Here is a 25,710-nt window from a genome sequence, read left to right on the forward strand (position 1 = left end):
TCAAAAAAACATTTTACACTTTTTTTGCTACATCTGCTATCTACATCTACATCTACAAGGTATATTCTACATCTAAAATGTAGATTACACATGAACCATTTAGATTCTACATCTCCTCCGCTATGGGTTGCTCGCGCACTGAACGCGGCAGAGTGTGCGAGCGAGAAAGAGAATGAGTAGCGTGTCTCTGGCTGTGGTGGCGGGGGAAGCAACTGAAAATTAATTTCTTCATTCTGGCTATAATTATGATCCGATCTGATTCAGATTCTGCAGTCTGGTAGATATGTAGGTCATTCTCTACGATACTGCGTTTTCAGTTTTATCGTATCTTTAAAATTGTGCCTGCCACAGGTTTTCGTCTTTCATGGGATCGTAGGGGGGCGGGGCTAAATTTTGAAATACACTTGTAGCAGTGTGATATCACATGAGTCTGGAAACAAGATTTGGTTGCTCTAGCTCTTATAGTCTCTGAGATCTAGACGCTCATCAAGACGGACAGACGGACATGGGTATATCGAGTCGGCTTTTGATGCTGACCAAGAATATATATACTTTATGGGTTCGGAAACGTTTCCTTCTCTGCGTTGCACACATCCACTTTTACCACAAATACAATATACCTCTTAACTTTTTTTTAGTACGGGTATAAAAATGTACACTTAATACAACGTACACGCACACTCTAAAACTTTTATATATATACTTTATACAGAAGCAATGTACACTTAAAACAAAATACACGTATGTACACTTTAAAACTATTATAAGTTAACAAAATCGCATAAATGCATTATAAGGAACACACAAATAATACATCATATACACCTTAGAATAACTCTATATATATTACGTTATTCTTACAAAAAGGGGAGGTGTAGTGTATTCATGAAGTGTGTTTGGCCAATCAATTTAAGCACCACTCTAAAGACAAATTGCAATATGATGCGGCCCCAGCGGCAATCGCTGTCAATGCCCAAAAGGGCATTGCTATTTTTTTGCTACATCTGCTATCTACATCTACATATACAATGTCTATTCTACATCTAACATGTAGATTGTACATGTACCATTTAGATTCTACATCTCCTCCGCTGGGGGTTGCTGGCGCACTGAACGCAGCAGAGTGTGCGAGCGAGAAAGAGAATGAGTAGATCTCTGGCTGAAGTAGACGGGGGAAGCAACTGAAAATTAATTTCTTCATTCTGGCTATATTTATGATTCGATCTGATTCAGATTCGGCAATCTGGTAAATATGATCAATCTCTACGATACTGCGTTTTTAGTTTGATCGTATCTTTAAAATTGTACCTGACACAGATTTTCGTCCTTTGTGGGGGCGGAAGTGGGCGGGGCGAAATTTTGAAATACACTTTTAGCAGTGTGATATCACATGAGTCTGGAAACCAAATTTGGTTTCTCTAGCTCTTATAGTCTCTGAGTCTCGGACGGACAGACGGATATAGCTATATCGACTCGGCTATTGATGCTGATCAAGAATATATATACTTTATGGGGTCGGAAACGTTTCCTTCTCTGCGTTGCACACATCCACTTTTACCACAAATACAATAAACCCCTTAACTCTTTTTTGAGTACGGGTATAAAAAGTATTAATAGCCATTCACGGTACCAAATTTTTGGTAAAAACCGATCATCGTCTATTAACATACTTATTTTCAATGAAAAACCCCCGTCCAAATTAACACGAATGCGATTAGAAGAATATGATTTTGTGGTGGAGTACATAGCAGGGAAAGAAAACTATGTAGCGGATGCGCTATCCCGCAAAGAAATATCCGATTTGAAAAGTTTAACTGCCAAGGCAGCCAAATACTCAATGTAACAACATGGTCGGAGGCCGAAAAATTAATAATAAAAAAAACACTCCTAATAAGAGTATCAAAAAATGTCTTAAGGTGCCAAAAATATACGAAGTCCTATATAAAAAAGAAGTAAACCGTTTAAAGAACCATGGACCCCATGGTTCGTCACAAGCAGTCGATACAAGCAACGCTACTTCCACAGAAAGAAAGAAAAACCAAAAACTCAGAACACGCGCGGCCAATCGACGGAAAGGCGCTGACCAAGATTATATAATCAACCCCCACCACAGCAAAACCTAAGTAACCAAACGCTCTCAAATGACGCGTTCAACACCCAACAAAAACGAAAACTCAGCACACCCTAAACAACAGGAGACTGGCACAAGGGGGCTTACGCAATGATTACCTAAAAAAAATATTAGATAAATAAATATTCCTTAGAGTTTATTCACGAAGTGTCAACAAAATTCCTTTCCCACGGTACCGGTGCACACCGATCACCTTACCTGGGACATTTGTTGGTAGGCGTTTGCATAAGGTAACCCTCGGTAGTCGGGCAATTCACTCACACGCGCGAGCCAGTCAGGAGTTATTGGTGGTGATAGTTGCGCTGATAGGCAGAAAAGTGCAAAAATGTGCTGTTAGGCGCAAAAGCAATCGAATATATCGAATAGACGCACATGAATCAAAGACCGACGCAACTGTTTGCCACCACTAGGGCCCTATGCTTAACCTATGTAAAAAAAACTGCGTCTCCGGCAAGACGCAAAGAAGCATGACGCAGCCCCAGTATAAACGGCCTATTAGAATCCTTCCAACATTCCGAAGTAGAAATACGACATCTGTAAGACATTGGTGGAAAAATCGATGGCTGGCCGATCCGTAAAAGGCCCTGCCTTTGAGACGAGGCAGTCCATCAGCCATAGCAGTCAGGCAAATAACAAACACGCAAGTCAGGCAGTCGGTCAACCATACGCGTCATAGAACAAATAAAAATAACCTAATACATAACATAACACGGTAGCATAATAATATGGAAAATAAAGATACCCATTAAAAGTCAAGGAACCAAAAGTGTTGTGATTTCGCTAATCATTTTATTTCAGGTGCTGGCAAAGTCCCCGTTTTTCCAATAAAGTCCTCGTGAATTATAAATTATCTAGTAATTCAGGACTCTGGACAGACTGATGCATATCCCAGCCTGAGATAGGTTCTTACAAGTGGTGCCCAAACAGGGACTTTAAAGGATTTTTGTAGGAAAATTTCAAGAAAACCGAAATCAGGGACTTCGTGGAATAACGACTCACTGCCCACACAAGCCAAACTCACCAATAACAGCTCATCAATAACAAATGACAGTGACTCAGTGCCAAAATCAACAGAAAACCACCATGGAATATCACGACGAGGAAGAACCAGAGGAGGCATACCCTGCGGAACACTTTTGCAATCCAGGGGCCAGCACCGGCTGGATCCACAAACTCCGTCGGGACGAACTAGAAGTCCTCGCCAAAGAATTCGGATTCGGCAACGAAGGAACGGTCGATGAGCACAGAAAGAAATTTTCCGCACTAGTCGCCGGGCCACTAGGAAAGTCACCACTGCCCACTAGAGCCACCACTGCCCACTACTCCTGGACCATCCGACACGCACGCTATTTTGACAATCGGAAGACCAGATCCGAGCCCGCAAGCAAGCGGTGGGGGAATTGTTCAAAGATGTCCTCATCGAGATGCGGCTACTCATGCACCACGCTGGCTACTACGCGGTTAAAGAACTAAACAGGACTTACAACCATGCCCTACCAGCATACCATATGTACTTGCGCCGCTACGAACTGCAAGACCTGTCACAGCTAACACTGCTGGCCACGGAGTTCGAGAGTATTCCAGAGCGGACCATCCCGACCACTCTTGCACCCTCGCCACACACGCCCAGATACGCAAGGCCGGCAACAGAGCAGAGGAGCGGCGAGTTCAATTGGACACCATTTCGGACAACTAGACAAAAATCCACTTTTACCCTTTAACACTATTTTGAGTACGGGTATAACGAGAAGGAACATGTGAGTCGCTTCTCGAGACGCGACTCTACTTATACCCGTACTCAGTCAGTATATACATTTTTAAGCATATGATTTATTAGAATTTTAGAATTCAAAAAAACATTTTACACTTTTTTTGCTACATCTGCTATCTACATCTACATCTACAAGGTATATTCTACATCTAAAATGTAGATTACACATGAACCATTTAGATTCTACATCTCCTCCGCTATGGGTTGCTCGCGCACTGAACGCGGCAGAGTGTGCGAGCGAGAAGGAAAATGAGTTGCGTTGTCGTCTGGCTGGGGGGGGAGGGGAAGCAACTGAAAATTAATTTCTTCATTCTGGCTATAATTATGATCCGATCTGATTCAGATTCTGCAGTCTGGTAGATATGTAGGTCATTCTCTACGATACTGCGTTTTCAGTTTTATCGTATCTTTAAAATTGTGCCTGCCACAGGTTTTCGTCTTTCATGGGATCGTAGGGGGGCGGGGCTAAATTTTGAAATACACTTGTAGCAGTGTGATATCACATGAGTCTGGAAACAAGATTTGGTTGCTCTAGCTCTTATAGTCTTTGAGATCTAGACGCTCATCAAGACGGACAGACGGACATGGGTATATCGAGTCGGCTTTTGATGCTGACCAAGAATATATATACTTTATGGGTTCGGAAACGTTTCCTTCTCTGCGTTGCACACATCCACTTTTACCACAAATACAATATACCTCTTAACTTTTTTTTAGTACGGGTATAAAAATGTACACTTAATACAACGTACACGCACACTCTAAAACTTTTATATATATACTTTATACAGAAGCAATGTACACTTAAAACAAAATACACGTATGTACACTTTAAAACTATTATAAGTTAACAAAATCGCATAAATGCATTATAAGGAACACACAAATAATACATCATATACACCTTAGAATAACTCTATATATATTACGTTATTCTTACAAAAAGGGGAGGTGTAGTGTATTCATGAAGTGTGTTTGGCCAATCAATTTAAGCACCACTCTAAAGACAAATTGCAATATGATGCGGCCCCAGCGGCAATCGCTGTCAATGCCCAAAAGGGCATTGCTATTTTTTTGCTACATCTGCTATCTACATCTACATATACAATGTCTATTCTACATCTAACATGTAGATTGTACATGTTCCATTCATATTCTACATCTCCTCCGCTAGGGGTTGCTCGCGCACTGAACGCGGCAGAGTGTGCGAGCGAGAAGGAAAATGAGTTGCGTTGTCGTTTGCTGGAGGGGGCAGGGGAAGCAACTGAAAATTAATTTCTTCATTCTGGCTATAATTATGATCCGATCTGATTCAGATGAGTCTGGTAGATATGGTCATTCTCTACGATACTGCGTTTTTAGTTTTATCGTACCTTTAAAAATGTGCCTGCCACAGATTTTCGTTCTTTGTGTGGGCGGAAGGGGGCGGGGCGAAATTTTGAAATACACTTGTAGCAGTGGGATATCACATAAGTCTGGAAACCAAATTTGGTTGCCCTAGCTCTTATAGTCTCTGAGATCTAGGCGCTCAACAAGACAGACAGACGGACAGACGGACAGAGGGACAGACAGACATGGCTATATCAACTCGGCTATTGATGCTGATCAAGAATATATATACTTTATGGGGTCGGAAACGTTTCCTTCTCTGCGTTACACACATCCACTTTTACCACAAATCTAATATACCCCTTAACTCTTTTTTGAGTACGGGTATAATAAAGAACTACTACTACTACAATCTACATGTTAGATGTAGAATACACATTGTAGATGTATGCGTAGATGTAGATATCAGATGTAGCAAAAATTTTAAAATGTAAATTTTTTTTTTTTAATTTTAAAATTCTAAAAAAATTCTAAATAATTATAATCCTAAAAATGACTGAGTACGGGTATAAGTAGAGTCGCGTCCCCAGAAGCGACTCACACCTTCCTTCGCGCTCTACTGTTAATTTATTGGATTCGCCATTTGTGTTCGCCTTAGATGCATATGCAATTGGTAGTTGCTTTTCATCGTACTCTTGGCTTAGTACTGCTCCACATGCGCACCGGCTAGCATCTGTGGTAAAGCAAAATGATTTTTATTAATCTGGGTATTGTAAGATTTGAGGGTTTATAAGAGCCTGTTTAAGATAATTGAAAGCTGTACCTCACTCTTCCGTCCATATAAAGGTATATTTTTTCTACTTAATCCTGTTAGATTGCGAGCTTGTTCCGTTAACCGATTTGTCCCCGGTGCCTCCCGACGTGGAGGGGCCCGATTGGCTTATCGGAGCCCTTGAAGTGACTATTAATTATTAATTAATTCGTTATTGAAATAAAACTTATATTTGAAAATTGTCAGAATGTGTTGCCTCCATACAGGTGTCTTGGCGTGGGAAACAAAGCCTCGTTACGTAAGGCTCCCACGGTCAATTTGCAATATAGCGCGTCGGATTTCGGACGGTGGCGGTAGCTGCCCAATGCCCCTTACGCAAGGTTCTCTGTCTGGGAGCAGACGCATCCCTTTTGGGCATTGACAGCGATTGCCGCTGGGGCCGCATCATATTGCAATTTGTCTTTAGAGTGGTGCTTAAATTGATTGGCCAAACACACTTCATGAATACACTACACCTCCCCTTTTTGTAAGAATAACGTAATATATATAGAGTTATTCTAAGGTGTATATGATGTATTATTTGTGTGTTCCTTATAATGCATTTATGCGATTTTGTTAACTTATAATAGTTTTAAAGTGTACATACGTGTATTTTGTTTTAAGTGTACATTGCTTCTGTATAAAGTATATATATAAAAGTTTTAGAGTGTGCGTGTACGTTGTATTAAGTGTACATTTTTATACCCGTACTAAAAAAAAGTTAAGAGGTATATTGTATTTGTGGTAAAAGTGGATGTGTGCAACGCAGAGAAGGAAACGTTTCCGAACCCATAAAGTATATATATTCTTGGTCAGCATCAAAAGCCGACTCGATATACCCATGTCCGTCTGTCCGTCTTGATGAGCGTCTAGATCTCAGAGACTATAAGAGCTAGAGCAACCAAATCTTGTTTCCAGACTCATGTGATATCACACTGCTACAAGTGTATTTCAAAATTTAGCCCCGCCCCCCTACGATCCCATGAAAGACGAAAACCTGTGGCAGGCACAATTTTAAAGATACGATAAAACTGAAAACGCAGTATCGTAGAGAATGACCTACATATCTACCAGACTGCAGAATCTGAATCAGATCGGATCATAATTATAGTCAGAATGAAGAAATTAATTTTCAGTTGCTTCCCCTGCCCCCTCCAGCAAACGACAACGCAACTCATTTTCCTTCTCGCTCGCACACTCTGCCGCGTTCAGTGCGCGAGCAACCCCTAGCGGAGGAGATGTAGAATATGAATGGAACATGTACAATCTACATGTTAGATGTAGAATAGACATTGTATATGTAGATGTAGATAGCAGATGTAGCAAAAAAATGTAAAATGTAAAATTTTTTTTTTTTCTAAAATTCTAAAAAATTATAAGCTCAATAATGTATATACTGACTGAGTACGGGTATAAGTAGAGTCGTGTCCCCAGAAACGACTCACACGTTCCTTCTCGTTTTTTAATTTGTATTAAGGATAAATATAAATAATTAAATTAAATTTTCGAACTATTCTGTTGGCGTGGCTGGGATGCCGTTATTATTGTTACTTAATTTTATTTAAGATATTTTCTACTCTAAAGCCGCTCTCTCAATACATTCTCTCTGTAAAGCAACATTTCCTTAACGAAATGTGCCAGTTCGTGCCAGCCCGTTCCGTTGAGCAGGGCACTCAAGCCCAGGACTGTTAGAGTTGGACTACATGTAGATTGTACATGTACCATTTAGATTCTACATCTCCTCCGCTGGGGGTTGCTGGCGCACTGAACGCAGCAGAGTGTGCGAGCGAGAAAGAGAATGAGTAGATCTCTGGCTGAAGTAGACGGGGGAAGCAACTGAAAATTAATTTCTTCATTCTGGCTATATTTTTGATTCGATCTGATTCAGATTCGGCAATCTGGTAAATATGATCAATCTCTACGATACTGCGTTTTTAGTTTGATCGTATCTTTAAAATTGTACCTGACACAGATTTTCGTCCTTTGTGGGGGCGGAAGTGGGCGGGGCGAAATTTTGAAATACACTTTTAGCAGTGTGATATCACATGAGTCTGGAAACCAAATTTGGTTTCTCTAGCTCTTATAGTCTCTGAGTCTCGGACGGACAGACGGATATAGCTATATCGACTCGGCTATTGATGCTGATCAAGAATATATATACTTTATGGGGTCGGAAACGTTTCCTTCTCTGCGTTGCACACATCCACTTTTACCACAAATACAATAAACCCCTTAACTCTTTTTTGAGTACGGGTATAAAAAGTATTAATAGCCATTCACGGTACCAAATTTTTGGTAAAAACCGATCATCGTCTATTAACATACTTATTTTCAATGAAAAACCCCCGTCCAAATTAACACGAATGCGATTAGAAGAATATGATTTTGTGGTGGAGTACATAGCAGGGAAAGAAAACTATGTAGCGGATGCGCTATCCCGCAAAGAAATATCCGATTTGAAAAGTTTAACTGCCAAGGCAGCCAAATACTCAATGTAACAACATGGTCGGAGGCCGAAAAATTAATAATAAAAAAAACACTCCTAATAAGAGTATCAAAAAATGTCTTAAGGTGCCAAAAATATACGAAGTCCTATATAAAAAAGAAATAAACCGTTTAAAGAACCATGGACCCCATGGTTCGTCACAAGCAGTCGATACAAGCAACGCTACTTCCACAGAAAGAAAGAAAAACCAAAAACTCAGAACACGCGCGGCCAATCGACGGAAAGGCGCTGACCAAGATTATATAATCAACCCCCACCACAGCAAAACCTAAGTAACCAAACGCTCTCAAATGACGCGTTCAACACCCAACAAAAACGAAAACTCAGCACACCCTAAACAACAGGAGACTGGCACAAGGGGGCTTACGCAATGACTACCTAAAAAAAATATTAGATAAATAAATATTCCTTAGAGTTTATTCACGAAGTGTCAACAAAATTCCTTTCCCACGGTACCGGTGCACACCGATCACCTTACCTGGGACATTTGTTGGTAGGCGTTTGCATAAGGTAACCCTCGGTAGTCGGGCAATTCACTCACACGCGCGAGCCAGTCAGGAGTTATTGGTGGTGATAGTTGCGCTGATAGGCAGAAAAGTGCAAAAATGTGCTGTTAGGCGCAAAAGCAATCGAATATATCGAATAGACGCACATGAATCAAAGACCGACGCAACTGTTTGCCACCACTAGGGCCCTATGCTTAACCTATGTAAAAAAAACTGCGTCTCCGGCAAGACGCAAAGAAGCATGACGCAGCCCCAGTATAAACGGCCTATTAGAATCCTTCCAACATTCCGAAGTAGAAATACGACATCTGTAAGACATTGGTGGAAAAATCGATGGCTGGCCGATCCGTAAAAGGCCCTGCCTTTGAGACGAGGCAGTCCATCAGCCATAGCAGTCAGGCAAATAACAAACACGCAAGTCAGGCAGTCGGTCAACCATACGCGTCATAGAACAAATAAAAATAACCTAATACATAACATAACACGGTAGCATAATAATATGGAAAATAAAGATACCCATTAAAAGTCAAGGAACCAAAAGTGTTGTGATTTCGCTAATCATTTTATTTCAGGTGCTGGCAAAGTCCCCGTTTTTCCAATAAAGTCCTCGTGAATTATAAATTATCTAGTAATTCAGGACTCTGGACAGACTGATGCATATCCCAGCCTGAGATAGGTTCTTACAAGTGGTGCCCAAACAGGGACTTTAAAGGATTTTTGTAGGAAAATTTCAAGAAAACCGAAATCAGGGACTTCGTGGAATAACGACTCACTGCCCACACAAGCCAAACTCACCAATAACAGCTCATCAATAACAAATGACAGTGACTCAGTGCCAAAATCAACAGAAAACCACCATGGAATATCACGACGAGGAAGAACCAGAGGAGGCATACCCTGCGGAACACTTTTGCAATCCAGGGGCCAGCACCGGCTGGATCCACAAACTCCGTCGGGACGAACTAGAAGTCCTCGCCAAAGAATTCGGATTCGGCAACGAAGGAACGGTCGATGAGCACAGAAAGAAATTTTCCGCACTAGTCGCCGGGCCACTAGGAAAGTCACCACTGCCCACTAGAGCCACCACTGCCCACTACTCCTGGACCATCCGACACGCACGCTATTTTGACAATCGGAAGACCAGATCCGAGCCCGCAAGCAAGCGGTGGGGGAATTGTTCAAAGATGTCCTCATCGAGATGCGGCTACTCATGCACCACGCTGGCTACTACGCGGTTAAAGAACTAAACAGGACTTACAACCATGCCCTACCAGACCTGTCACAGCTAACACTGCTGGCCACGGAGTTCGAGAGTATTCCAGAGCGGACCATCCCGACCACTCTTGCACCCTCGCCACACACGCCCAGATACGCAAGGCCGGCAACAGAGCAGAGGAGCGGCGAGTTCAATTGGACACCATTTCGGACAACTAGACAACAATCCACTTTTACCCTTTAACACTATTTTGAGTACGGGTATAACGAGAAGGAACATGTGAGTCGCTTCTCGAGACGCGACTCTACTTATACCCGTACTCAGTCAGTATATACATTTTTAAGCATATGATTTATTAGAATTTTAGAATTCAAAAAAACATTTTACACTTTTTTTGCTACATCTGCTATCTACATCTACATCTACAAGGTATATTCTACATCTAAAATGTAGATTACACATGAACCATTTAGATTCTACATCTCCTCCGCTATGGGTTGCTCGCGCACTGAACGCGGCAGAGTGTGCGAGCGAGAAAGAGAATGAGTAGCGTGTCTCTGGCTGTGGTGGCGGGGGAAGCAACTGAAAATTAATTTCTTCATTCTGGCTATAATTATGATCCGATCTGATTCAGATTCTGCAGTCTGGTAGATATGTAGGTCATTCTCTACGATACTGCGTTTTCAGTTTTATCGTATCTTTAAAATTGTGCCTGCCACAGGTTTTCGTCTTTCATGGGATCGTAGGGGGGCGGGGCTAAATTTTGAAATACACTTGTAGCAGTGTGATATCACATGAGTCTGGAAACAAGATTTGGTTGCTCTAGCTCTTATAGTCTTTGAGATCTAGACGCTCATCAAGACGGACAGACGGACATGGGTATATCGAGTCGGCTTTTGATGCTGACCAAGAATATATATACTTTATGGGTTCGGAAACGTTTCCTTCTCTGCGTTGCACACATCCACTTTTACCACAAATACAATATACCTCTTAACTTTTTTTTAGTACGGGTATAAAAATGTACACTTAATACAACGTACACGCACACTCTAAAACTTTTATATATATACTTTATACAGAAGCAATGTACACTTAAAACAAAATACACGTATGTACACTTTAAAACTATTATAAGTTAACAAAATCGCATAAATGCATTATAAGGAACACACAAATAATACATCATATACACCTTAGAATAACTCTATATATATTACGTTATTCTTACAAAAAGGGGAGGTGTAGTGTATTCATGAAGTGTGTTTGGCCAATCAATTTAAGCACCACTCTAAAGACAAATTGCAATATGATGCGGCCCCAGCGGCAATCGCTGTCAATGCCCAAAAGGGCATTGCTATTTTTTTGCTACATCTGCTATCTACATCTACATATACAATGTCTATTCTACATCTAACATGTAGATTGTACATGTACCATTTAGATTTTACATCTCCTCCGCTGGGGGTTGCTGGCGCACTGAACGCAGCAGAGTGTGCGAGCGAGAAAGAGAATGAATAGATCTCTGGCTGAAGTAGACGGGGGAAGCAACTGAAAATTAATTTCTTCATTCTGGCTATATTTATGATTCGATCTAATTCAGATTCGGCAATCTGGTAAATTTGATCAATCTCTACGATACTGCGTTTTTAGTTTGATCGTATCTTTAAAATTGTACCTGACACAGATTTTCGTCCTTTGTGGGGGCGGAAGTGGGCGGGGCGAAATTTTGAAATACACTTTTAGCAGTGTGATATCACATGAGTCTGGAAACCAAATTTGGTTTCTCTAGCTCTTATAGTCTCTGAGTCTCGGACGGACAGACGGATATAGCTATATCGACTCGGCTATTGATGCTGATCAAGAATATATATACTTTATGGGGTCGGAAACGTTTCCTTCTCTGCGTTGCACACATCCACTTTTACCACAAATACAATAAACCCCTTAACTCTTTTTTGAGTACGGGTATAAAAAGTATTAATAGCCATTCACGGTACCAAATTTTTGGTAAAAACCGATCATCGTCTATTAACATACTTATTTTCAATGAAAAACCCCCGTCCAAATTAACACGAATGCGATTAGAAGAATATGATTTTGTGGTGGAGTACATAGCAGGGAAAGAAAACTATGTAGCGGATGCGCTATCCCGCAAAGAAATATCCGATTTGAAAAGTTTAACTGCCAAGGCAGCCAAATACTCAATGTAACAACATGGTCGGAGGCCGAAAAATTAATAATAAAAAAAACACTCCTAATAAGAGTATCAAAAAATGTCTTAAGGTGCCAAAAATATACGAAGTCCTATATAAAAAAGAAATAAACCGTTTAAAGAACCATGGACCCCATGGTTCGTCACAAGCAGTCGATACAAGCAACGCTACTTCCACAGAAAGAAAGAAAAACCAAAAACTCAGAACACGCGCGGCCAATCGACGGAAAGGCGCTGACCAAGATTATATAATCAACCCCCACCACAGCAAAACCTAAGTAACCAAACGCTCTCAAATGACGCGTTCAACACCCAACAAAAACGAAAACTCAGCACACCCTAAACAACAGGAGACTGGCACAAGGGGGCTTACGCAATGATTACCTAAAAAAAATATTAGATAAATAAATATTCCTTAGAGTTTATTCACGAAGTGTCAACAAAATTCCTTTCCCACGGTACCGGTGCACACCGATCACCTTACCTGGGACATTTGTTGGTAGGCGATTGCATAAGGTAACCCTCGGTAGCCGGGCAATTCACTCACACGCGCGAGCCAGTCAGGAGTTATTGGTGGTGATAGTTGCGCTGATAGGCAGAAAAGTGCAAAAATGTGCTGTTAGGCGCAAAAGCAATCGAATATATCGATATATATATATTCATGTGCGTCTAATGAATCAAAGACCGACGCAACTGTTTGCCACCACTAGGGCCCTATGCTTAACCTATGTAAAAAAAACTGCGTCTCCGGCAAGAAGCAAAGAAGCATGACGCAGCGCCAATGTAAACAGCCTATCAGGGGTGCCACAGAAATCACTAGTGATATGAGAAACCGCGCAGAGGATTTCTGCTTCAAAATTTCCGACGTGCCACAGAATTCCGAGCGAGTTCATTTTTCTTAGCATTGTCACAAACCAAATTCGAACTAAGGCTAGGGTTGACACCTTTCAAGATTCAATTCGAATAGGGCTAATTTTGCAGTTTTATTGATTTCATCATATCAAAACTATTGGATTTTCTTTTTTCTTTTATGAAATAAAATAATTGCTTTTTCAAAGCTGTACTTTTATAATTTCAAAGCAAAAAAAAACATCCCATATCGTGCGAGTAAAACAAAACAATGTACTCGGCAACTCTAGTAGCTGTCTGGCAACTCTCCATGCATGGCAGCAATCAGCTGTTCAACAAAAACACACATCTGAATTTTACGGTAAACTTAACTAAAATGCTTTTACCGAGACTGTTGGCCATCGAAGAACTTAGGAGGCAACATATTAGAATACAAACCTTGCAGCGCAGGCTTCTCAGATGCGCATGGGACTCGTTTTCACGTTCAGACGATACGTATGTGGTTTTTGTGATTTTCTTCTCAAACTACTGCTAATTTAGTTCATTACAAATACCAGTTTTTGGTATTATGATCGCTATGCTTCTATTTGTGCTGCCATGGGTCTGCGCTTAGCCAAGCAGGAGTTTTTGACATAAATGCAATGGCAATAATGTGTAGAAATGGTTTGTTATAGGCTGTTTACATTGGGACTGCGTCATGCTTCTTTGCGTCTTGGCGAAGACGCAGTTTTTTTTACATAGGTTAAGCATAGGGCCCTAGTGGTGGTAAAAAGTTGCGTCGGTCTCTGATTCATGTGCGTCTATTCGATATATTCGATTGCTTTTGCGCTTAACTGCACATTTTTGCACTTTTCTGCCTATCAGCGCAACTATCACCTCTAAGAACAACAAAAACTTGTAGTTAAAAATCAAATTTTGGCGCTAAAATGAATGGTTGTGCAAAAAGGTGAAAATATACATAAAATCATGAAATAAAATACTTGAAACTGATTGTATTATTATCATACGACATTTTTGTGATCCCCTGATGCCATTATGACACTGCTGGAGACGAACCTTGATGGTTTTCATAATTTTAAAAAGAACTCCCACAAGCTCTACAAAGAAATGTCTGAAAATAATAAATAAATATAAGAATCAATTCTCTTTCATCCATTTTCTTGTCGTCTTGCATAATTCTGTTGATTTCTCAAAATTTGTTTACTTTCCTTGTCATCAAGCACCCAAATCAAAATTCAAGACGCACGTCTGCCAATGTAAACGCCTTTTCTGCTTCATTGCGTCTATTCCGATATCGATAGCAGACGCGCCCAGTGTAAAAAGGCTATTAGTTCTGTTTTGGCATTTTGAAGCGATGCCACCTGGTAGAACTACAAATGACTACAAATGTTTTCACAATTCACAAACTACTGCTAATTTAGTTCATTACAATTACCAGTTTTTGGTATTATGATCACTATGCTTCTATTTGTGCTGCCATGGGTCTGCGCTTAGCCAAACAGGTGTTTTTGACATAAATGCAATGGCAATAATGTGTAGAAATGGTTTGTTAGTTCTGTTCTGCCATTTTGAAGCTATGTCACCTGGTAGAACTACAAATGACTACAAATGTTTTCACAATTCGCACAAAAAGTGTGCACATGTTTGACGTAAAGGAAGTTTTACTGTAATCAGCTTTTTTTGTTTAATGCTTAATTAAATAAAAACAGAATGCTTTTAATATATAGTTCATATTAAATATCTTGCTCCGAATTCGGCTTTAAAAAGGTGGCATTACTGTATTAACTTCGAAAGTCCGAAACGCCCTAGGAGGCCACCTCGGTCTGCAGCGGATAGAGCGCGGAATCGTTAAGTGAAAACTCAGTCAGCGGATTGGATAGTGATTTACTAAAATGCTTATTTTATTAACTTAACATGAATAATGTTAAATTATTTGGATGAGGGTTAATCACCAATTAAACAACCTTTATGGGAAAGTAAGATTCAAATCGTTTTAGGTGTGTTTTATGGGTATATTTAATCAAATCCTGGATAAATTGTGAGCGATTTTGATTCCGCTGAAAATTCGGTGTGTGGCACGGCGGAATGTAATTGAGGTGATTTTCCAGCGGAAGTGATTTCTGTGGCACCCCTGTATAAGTCAAGACCCACTCAATTTATTAGAGAAGCCGTTCGAAAAATTTTTCAGACGAATTGCCTTTTTTTATACCTGGAATGGGACCATCATTAAGTCAGACGCCGAATAGTGTTTTCTTGTCACAATTATAAAAAGTAAGCAAATATTTATATTATTGAAAGCTTAAATAAATATATTTCTTCTCTTAGATATTTTCCACATAAAATACAATTGTACGGATAAGGAAATGAACTCAGTGCCACGCGAAAATGCGTAGAATAATTTGTATATACTATATATAATTTCATTACTATTATTATACGCCAATAATATTTACAATTGAATATTCTTCTATTTTGGGTCTCATTTGATTAGAAACATTATTCGAAAAAGAGTCGCCTTTGATAAGAAATAGGATTCGAAGAAGATTCACATATTATTATGAAAGTGGGCTAGGAAAAATATTGATTTTTGTGAGAGAGATGCAAAAGTTTTCCGCCGCACCAAATTGTGTGCATCAGCTGTATTTAGTGGATATTGCCAGTGTGTGTTCCGCTGTTTCACATCTGCCTAAATTCCCCACCGTTTCACAAAGATATCTTTGAGGAAAATTTTATAAAAACATCGAAGAAATCGATGAATCTCTACCTATATCTTTGATATGTTTTGGTGTCATCACTACTAAATATCTTCTTGAAAATAAAAACTTTAGTTTGTTTGTTGTCAATTACAATGCAGATCTGTAATGAAATTTAAAAAAAGTAAATATAATTCATGTAATTAAATGCAATAATGTATGTATGTATATGTAACAGTTTTCATGCCATAATATACTTTCATATTTATCTATGTAATGTATGTATGTGTGCATGTGAAATTATTATACATTAATGTGCCACTTCGTAAGTTATGTATTATGCTCCTTTCTGTATACATAAATTAACTATATTGTAATAGAAAAGCAATATTCTTGTTAACTGCAGAAAGTTTTTAATTAAAAAACATTCCCGAAGTGTTCAATACCTGTGCAAAAGTATAAAAATGTTTTTATATATGTATGTATGTAAAACCATTAAATGCTGATTAAATTGTTTAGAATTTTTTTGAAGGATATGTTACGATAATAAACCATTCAGTTGCGCCCAAAATCACATGTGACCATCTGATTTTAATATGCGCATGTTTTATTAAAACGTGAATACACATTTTACACACACATTTCCAAACTGTTCAAATGTCACTGTTAACCCTATAAATAGTTCCGAATAACACCATAACATAAAACTAAACAAAAACTGTTCATAGCAAACTTTTCTGATTACACTAGTCAACACGATATTTACGCTGTGGCCCAAAATTACTTTTTCTGATAGATTTCAGGATTTACAATTTTTAACGCATTATGTATTTTTATACCCGTACTCAAAAAAGAGTTAAGGGGTATATTAGATTTGTGGAAAAAGTGGATGTGTGTAACGCAGAGAAGAAATCGTTTCCGACCCCATAAAGTATATATATTCTTGATCAGCATCAATAGCCGAGTCGATAGAGCCATATCTGTCTGTCCGTCTTGTTTGACGCCTGGATCTCGGAGACTAAAAAAGCTAGAGGAACTTTGTTTCCAGGCTCATGTGATATCACACTGCTACAAGTGTATTTCAAAATTTCGCCCCGCCTCCACAAAGAACGAAAATCTGTGGCAGCCACAATTTTAAAGATACGCTAAAACTAAAAACGTTATATCGTAGAGAATGCCCATATCTACCAGATTGCCGAATCTGAATAAGATCGGATCATAATTATAGCCAGAATGAAGAAATTCTTTTTCAGTTCTTCCCCTACACCCTCCTGCCCACGAACAAGCTACTCATTTTCCTTCTCGCTCGCACACTCGCCGCGTTCAGTGCGCGAGCAACCCCTAGCGGAGGAGATGTAGAATCTAAATGGTACATGTACAATCTACATGTTAGATGTAGAATATACATAATATATGTAGACGTAGATAACAGATGTAGCAAAAGATGTAAAATGTAAATTTTTTTTAAATTCTAAAATTCTAAAAAATCATATGCTTAAAAATGTATATACTGACTGAGTACGGGTATAAGTAGAGTCGCGTCCCCAGAAGCGACTCGCACGTTCCTTCTCGTTTATGGTTTAGTTTTTATACCCGTACTCAAAAAAGAGTTAAGGGGTATATTAGATTTGTGGTAAAAGTGAATGTGTGTAACGCAGAGAAGGAAACGTTTCCGACCCCATAAAGTATATACAGTCATGGAAAAAATAATAGAAACGGCATGCGCATTCGAATTTAAAACCAAATATTTTATTTTAGGAGCAAATTGTTTGAACAAAAACAACTGCTTGGTTTCAGGATAATGGGTGTTTACTTTGGATTCTCTTTTGTGATCCTTTCGTAAAAATGATGAGCTAGGTACACTAATTTGTAGGAAGATCACGTTTTTGTCTTGGAAAAAATAATAGAAACGCATTCAAATTTTGTTTTTATATTGTAATAAAACGGTTAAAATCGAATTATATAGGTAATATATTATCGCCTAAGGATTCCGTTTTTGTTGTTGTTATTATTCGGTTCAGAATGGGTCGTGGAGTATATTGTAGGGATATTAAAAGAAAACATATCCTAAATCTAAAAACGGAAGGCCACACAAGGTCAGATAGTCACACATATCTAAAATGGATTTAAAAAAGTGTTTACTTCGATTTACTACAAAAAAAAGCGAGACATGTTGCGCATTGTTCGAAAATCCAAGAAAAATCCCTTTCTCTCGTCGATAGATCTGTAAAATGATATTAAAGCACGTGTTAGTAGTCGCACTATAAGGAATAGGTTGATTGATGTCAATTTAAAAGGTCATATAGCTCAAATAATATAACACTACTTTCCAAAAAAAAGTTTAGAAACCGAGTAAATTTCGCGAAGGTGCATTTATGTCGTCCAAGTTAGAAAAATGTGTTAAAGTCATATGAAACTAAGGTAAATGGGCGTATATTTGTTGGGGAACTTCATATAAGGCATTTTAATACTACTTCTCACGACCCAGGTATTCTGTTAAAGCGGGTATGCATGGTGGTGGGCACATAATGTTGTGGGGATGCTTTATCCATTCGATTACACTAGTCAACACGATTTTTCCTCAAGGAACAAAACGAACTTTTTCTTAAAGATTTGGGGCTTAGAAATGGTTTGATAATATTTTTTTTTTTTTCTATGGCAGAACTTTTTTTTGAAGAATTTTTGAAAACTGGTATTTTTTTTTTTAACTTTTTTCAGAGGTAGCGCTTGTTTTTTTCACATAGCTCTAGTATCTTACGTCTGGTTGTAAAGAACTTTGCTATTTTGAGAAGATAATTAAAACACCTGGGTTGTAAAGAACTTTGCTATTTTCAGAAGATAATTAAAACAGCTAGAAGTTAAGCCCAAACACTTTGTGATTACAGCTTACCGTCTGGGAAATATAAAGCATTGAAATGCAAAAATGATGATTTTTGGGCGGTTCGTTAACCAAACCTAAAATATGGAAAAAATGAACAAAAAATACCTTTTCGAAGGTTGCGATCCCAATTCCCAATGGGAATTGGGCTCCAAACGCGATCAGGTACCAAATGTACAACTCTTTTTCGTTTGCTTTGTTCCCAATTGGCAACCATTAAAAAGGTATTTTTTGTTCATTTTTTTCATTTTTTAGGTTTGGCTAACGAATTTTAGCTCCAAAGTCTCTCCATAGATTTTAATGAGCGATACCTGGAACGACGCCAAATTAATGCACCTATACACAAAAAAATAGAGGACACAGGATATAATTTTTTTTCGACTTTTCCTGAGTTTTTAAAGTCAAAATTTCGTAAAAAATACCGCCCAAAAATAATCATTTTTGCATTTCAATGCTTTATATTTCCCAGACGGTAAGCTGTAATCACAAATTGTTTGGGCTTAACTTCTAGCTGTTTTAATTATCTTCTGAAAATAGCAAAGTTCTTTACAACCAGACGTAAGATACTAGAGCTATGTGAAAAAAACAAGCGCTACCTTTGAAAAAAGCTTAAACAAAAAATACCAGACTTAAAAAATTCTTCAAAAAAAAGTTCTGCCATAGAAAAAAAACCATAATTCTTAAAAAAAATTGTAAATCCCCATATCTATCAGAAAAAGTCGGTTTGGACCCTTGAGGAAAAAAAAAGTTCGATTTTGTCGAGTAGTGTTATTGGTCCAATAATTTGGATATAGAAAAAAATGTGTGCCTCCGTCTATACTCTACAGTATAATTATAAGTAGGAAATACCATTAAAGTGGTAGTTCGATCAGAATAATGACCCGAATCACTCCTAAATGCTGACCAAGAAATGGTTCCTGGACAAAGAAGTTTCCCTGATGGATTGGCCTGATGGAATATCAGACCTTAATCCTATAGACCACATTTAGGAGATCTTAATGCTTAATGCTTTTTGCTACACTAATTTTTTAAAAATTATTATTTTGTTATGTTTTGATACATAACTGTATAGACTATCAATCAAAATTATTTAACTTAAAAAATAAAAATTTTGACTGAAGAAAATTTTGAAAAATGCGAAAAAAAATTGTCGTTTCTATTATATTTTCCATCACTGTATATTCTTGATTAGCATCAATAGCCCAGTCGATAGAGCCATGTCTGTCTGTCCGTGTATTTCAAAATTTCGCCCCGCCCCCACAAAGGACGAAAATTTGTGGCACGCACAATTTTAAAGATACGCTATAACTAAAAACGCAGTATCGTAGAAAATGACCATATCTATTGCCGAATCTGAATCAGATCGGATCATAATTATAGCCAGAATGAAGAAATTAATTTTCTGTTGGTTCGCCCGCCTCCCCAGCCCCAGCCAGAGAAACGCTACTCATTCTCTTTCTCGCTCACTCTCTCTCACTCTGCCGCGTTCAGTGCGCGAGCAACCCCTAGCGAAGGAGATGTAGAATATAAATGGTACATCTGTAATCTACATGTTATACGTATAATATACATTGTAGATGTAGATAACAAATGTAGCAAAAAAATGTAAAATGTAAAATTTTTTTTTCAATTCTAAAATTCTAAAAAATCCTAAGTTTAAAAATATATATACTGACTGAGTACGGAGATAAGTAAAGTCGCGTCCCCAGAAGCGACTCACACGATCCTTCTCGTTAAAAATATATTCCAGAAAATATCTATTCTAAAAACGTTTTAATTTATTGTAACTAACTACATGTGTATGTACAATGTATGAATCTGGCTTTGGATTTGAACAATTGTTCTTGACAACATTAAAATTTAAAAAAACTGGTGATCATTTGATACGACAACTTTTATGGCATTTGATACGCTTTGAATCAATTTCAATTTTGTTTCGGACTCAAATTCATACATACATACATATGTATGCAAATATGTGTGCAAATATATATTCATGATTCTTTACGTGTTAATATGTCAAAAAGGTGACATGAGATTTAATCGCATAAATTGCATTTTGCAAGCAGCATTGGTCAGACAGAGGTCAGAAGAGAGAGAAATAGCTAAAACGTCATGTCTGAGCGAAAACATCTAAATAATTTTGATATTCTCTGGAGCATCCCAGTGGACCAAAACTTCGTAAACGATATCGCAAACGTGAGTTACGCGAAACTCAAGCGGGTAAAACTATCGAATTAAGATCCAAAAACGATAATAAAATGAATCACTAGTCGCTCACTTTGTGGCAGTGAAAGTTTCGTTTTCGGTAGCTCGCAGAAGGTATCGTTTGCGGACCTTTTATAATATCTTTTGCGAGCCTTTTATGCTTTATCATTTACAATACGTTTTTAATATCATTATCGAGCCGAAAGTAATATGAAAAGTAGCCCACTAGTAATATTAAAAGTAAATTAAAAATAATATTATTTTTGACTCGTTTTTCATATTAGAACTGGATCGTAAAAGATATAAAAAGTCCGCAAATTATACCTTCTGCGATAGCTTAAAACGTTTCATTCCATTTTGTTCCGATAATAAAAATGTTTTTGTTTTTTTCAGTTCTTGGTGTTTATTTGCAAATATTTGATATATGTGATGATATTTTATATTGAACATAAAGAAAATAAAAATATATGAGCGTATTTCAATACGCATATATTTGATATATGTGATGATATATATTGAACAAAAAGAAATTGAAAATATTTAATATTGATATTAATATTTCAATATGAAAAAACTTAAAAGTAAAAATTAAACACTCGGTTCTGGGGATATTTCAATATGAAAAAAACTTAACACCTAAAAAGAAAAACTTTAATCTAAATTTTCATTAGCTTTTGAGTCTTTGAAACTCGATCCTGTGCGTATTGAAAGAATTTTGAGTCACCCTATCAAAATCGGCATCCTCAAGTGCAAACCTTTCTTAGTATGTTGTAATATAAATATTAAAACAAAACTTACTACGGATTGCTAGGGTCACACGCAAGCCCCTTATGCACTTTTTGGCATCTGTTCCACGCCAAGAGCACTGACGTGCGACCTCGTCCGACACAATCGAGCGCCAAGTGCTCCTAATCCATTTATCAAAGGCTTTCTCGCTCCAAATTGATTTCTTTTCGTAAATTTATCGAAAATATTCCAGAGACCCAGCAGCGCTAATGCGCTTAAATGCGTTAGGCAATGAAAATTGAATGTAAGCATGGAAAATATATATAAGGAGGGAATTTGTTTTACAAAATCATTAAGTAAACTGCAAGCAAGTGCATTTTTAGTTACACAATATTCTTTGTGAAGAAGAAGTCGTATAGAAGTCGTGTCTAGAGTTTGTTTCAACACAATGGGTCCAGTATACAGCAAAAATGTTCGGAATTCTGTCGCCTTGAATCTTTCAAGATCATCAAGAGATCTCGGCTTTCTATTAAATTCCCTAGGTATAAATTTACGAAAAGAAATCAATTTGGAACTAATTGAGCTGATTTTATGCCGATCCAAAGAAAATTGATGACCTTTAACTCTCACTGAAGCCACTAGTAGGGTTTTCACAATACCAAGGCAAACTACATGCATATAATCGAAGGGAAACTGATTGACCATATCAATTGGCAAGTTTTCTAAAACTAATTTCTCCTGTAAGTTGTGATGCTCTGGCTGTAAACGATTTCTAAAGCTAAAATCTGTTCGAGAGAGGTTCTCAGAAATTTTGAAAACTATTCGCCTTTGAAAACTTTCTCCCCTTTGAGTGCATTTGTTGCAGGAATAAAATCCAGAGTGATGCTTAACACCTAAAATATAATATCGCGCTGGTGCATCGCAAACAATGGATCTAATTCTAATGTGAAGTTTTCTACCTTTAAAATGGATCCCATCCTCAATCAATTCTAATACCTCGCACACGAATTCTTCTAAATAAATATTGGGATTGCTGGGCTTGGAATTGCCAACATATATCCCAGCTACAAGAATTGGCTTAGTGCCATTTACATTAATTAAAATAGGCCAGGCTTGTTAAAGTGAACTTTTAAATAATGGAAGTCCATCCACATTGATATTGAGGCTTAGGTTATCTGCTTGAAATGCAAAATTACTGAGAAAATCAGTTAGCGCATCTTTTACACCGTAGTGCACATAGCTTCCCGGAGCCACATCCCTTTTAATAACCCCCCGAGGCGTGCATTTCAATGCTCGAACATCTCGTGGCAACCCTGGAATTTTTTCGGACAAAAGCTGAAGCAAATCATTACCTGGTCTTTTGCTAATATTTTTTTCGGACATCCACTGCCCTAAGCGCGTACTAAAACAAGTTGGTTCGGCACTCTTAACTAAAACATCGGACAAATTAGGAAAATCTCTACAAGGTGTGGGAATACTAAAATCAGCTGCCTGTTCTTCACTAGTATTAATACTATCTGTACATTTATTTATATGCTTCGATTCGCATATATATTTCCTGCTTTTACGTCTAAATGGCATTTCTAGTAATTATACTCCCCTTTGTGTAGAAAAATGAAGCGCACAGTCAATTCCAGCGTAAATTCGCAGAAAATTCCAGAAAGATGGCTGGAAAACAAAATGTGTGGACATACAGTTGTGTTCAATGAAATAGTAGTGCCGCACCTCATCACTTTCAAAACTCTTTTTGAGACACTTTCAGTTATCCAAATTGAACAAATGACACCTTTTTAAATAGACTGGACTGTTAGCATTAGATCCATAGATATCCATACATTTCAGTTCCATCTTCTTGTTTTACATGACATAAGCCGAATACCCATAAAATATGCTGTTCAATGAAATAGTAGTGTTTTTTTAGAAAATTAAAAAAAAACAACGAAACTCAAATAAAAACATATATTTCATGTTCTTCATGTTTCTTGAGCTTTAATATTTAGTTTTTTAATAATTTGGTTTTCATTGCGACCTTGCACCGGCCGGCTATGTCATTAATCTCTTGCCAACGCTTCAATAGGATTTGAGCCAATAATCCATGAAACACTTGCTAAAACTTGGCTCTGGTTCACGGATTTGCAGTTGCAAAAATGTATTTGGTATTCCAGCATAAGATTTCGATGAGATTTATATCCAGTTGGACAGTTGGCCATGGAAAAAATAAATTCCTAGCGAGCTTTTCTGGGCATTTTAAGTCATTATCCTGTTAAAAGATCCTGTTAACATGAATTTTTCAACTGTAATATGAATTTAATGTATTCTAAAGTATACCTACATACCCAGTTTCGCTCAAAACCATACTATACTCAAACGCCAGGCTAGAAAGTAATAGCTTATAAGAGCTGGGCCCCATAGGGCTCAGCCTAGCATGCCCAATGCTAATTTTTTCATGATTTTAGGTGGTAATCGGATTTCTGTGAATGCCAAACATAATCTTTTGAGTTTATCTTAACATATAATACAACTTTACTATCTTTAGTCAAAAGTATTTTTGACACTGTGACACAAGCCAATTCACATGCGTTTTTCCAAACTGAAGTCGTGCACCCATGTACTCTCAGACCCAAACGCGGAGCTTTCTGGGACTTCTTGCATTCAAATAATGTGTAATCAACCGTCTAAGAACCGTCAAATCACTGACAGAGCGATTTAAAATTTTTTTTTGAGGATATTAAAGGCCTGGTCTTGCCTTCGACCATCGCCGACCATCCTCTAAAAAATAATTTTTTCGCATAAAAAATCGATTCTTCTTTTAGTTAATTGGGTTAAATACAATAGTGAGAGTGCCTACAACTTAGTTTTCAATCCCATTATGCCTCCTGCCTTAAGTTTTTAGTCTAACTCTTAAGTCTCCTCTTCTGGACCGAGCAATGATTTCTTCAACGCCTCAAAATCAAAAGTACCGCTATGTCCAAAACTTTCTTTCATCAAATTATTCAATAACCAAATTGAGCATACGGATGGTGACTTATTTAAAAAAATTTGCTTTGCTTTTTCATTTTTTAAAATTAATTTAACCCAGCACTACTATTTTATTGAACAGCAGATATCATGGGTAGTTGTCTAAAGTCATAAATACAAGAAGAATGATTGTGTTTTTTCTGTTGTTAGCTTGCTCCCAATCTTAAATTCTGTTCACAGTACAAAACTAGACAAGATATTAAAATTTGTACCTACCGATTTTATGATTTTTCACACAATTTGCACTTTTATGTCGTCAACACGTCCGTCTGCTGCAGATTTTCAATCACAAAGAAACGAACAAACGAAAAAATGGATGAAACCGAACACGCGACGCGTGCCGAAACATACTTCGGCGTTTGTCGTGTGCCAAAAAAACACTTCGGCATGCGACAAAATCGGTACGAACTGTTGGTCGATGACGTCATCCGGTGTTTCTTGCGCATCGTACTCCTTTTTAAGTCCGTTTGCGATCCACCGACCGTAGCTACCTATTTTTCCGTTACCTTTTTGTTGCTATCCACGCTAAATGTCCGCAAGCGGACTCAAAAAAGAGCATTGAGCGAAAAAATCCGCGAGCGACGGCTAAACTATCGCAAAATGATCGCAAACGGACTTAAAAATGAGGGCAAACTGGTCATGAAGGGGGAAATATATTCCGCTCGTTTCTTGTTCGCTCAATTCTCTTTTTTGAGTCCGCGTGCGCACATTTAGCGAGACTTTACCGGTAGCTAGCTATATTTCCGTTTTTTTTTACTTTCTTGTACAGTTTTCACTCAATTTTAAGCCCGTTTGCAATAGTTTTGCGATACTTAAACGTCCCATGCTTTTTATCCGCTAAATGCTCTTTTTT

The 25,710-nt window shown here is 38.0% G+C and overlaps 1 protein-coding gene across 3 annotated transcripts in view; it reads left to right on the forward strand.

The window, feature by feature from the left end:
• The first annotated feature begins 16,114 nt into the window (after positions 1–16,114).
• The window catches only part of LOC111075308 (insulin receptor substrate 1), a 119,317-nt gene continuing 109,721 nt past the window's right edge, over positions 16,115–25,710 (forward strand). The window contains exon 1 of one of the 3 annotated variants that reach the window (XM_022368499.2): positions 16,115–16,211. Coding sequence is in view for 1 of the 3 variants with exons in the window: in XM_022368498.2 (XP_022224190.2) it covers positions 16,341–16,352 (12 nt within the window). In the remaining 2 variants the exon portion in view is untranslated. Of the gene's footprint in view, positions 16,212–16,287; positions 16,353–25,710 lie in introns of those variants that run through there. The other 2 variants (XM_022368500.2, XM_022368498.2) reach the window with 2 other exon arrangements.

This window comes from Drosophila obscura, unplaced genomic scaffold (assembly GCF_018151105.1).
Source record: "Drosophila obscura isolate BZ-5 IFL unplaced genomic scaffold, ASM1815110v1 contig_176, whole genome shotgun sequence".
In the NCBI taxonomy this organism is placed as follows: domain Eukaryota; kingdom Metazoa; phylum Arthropoda; class Insecta; order Diptera; family Drosophilidae; genus Drosophila; species Drosophila obscura.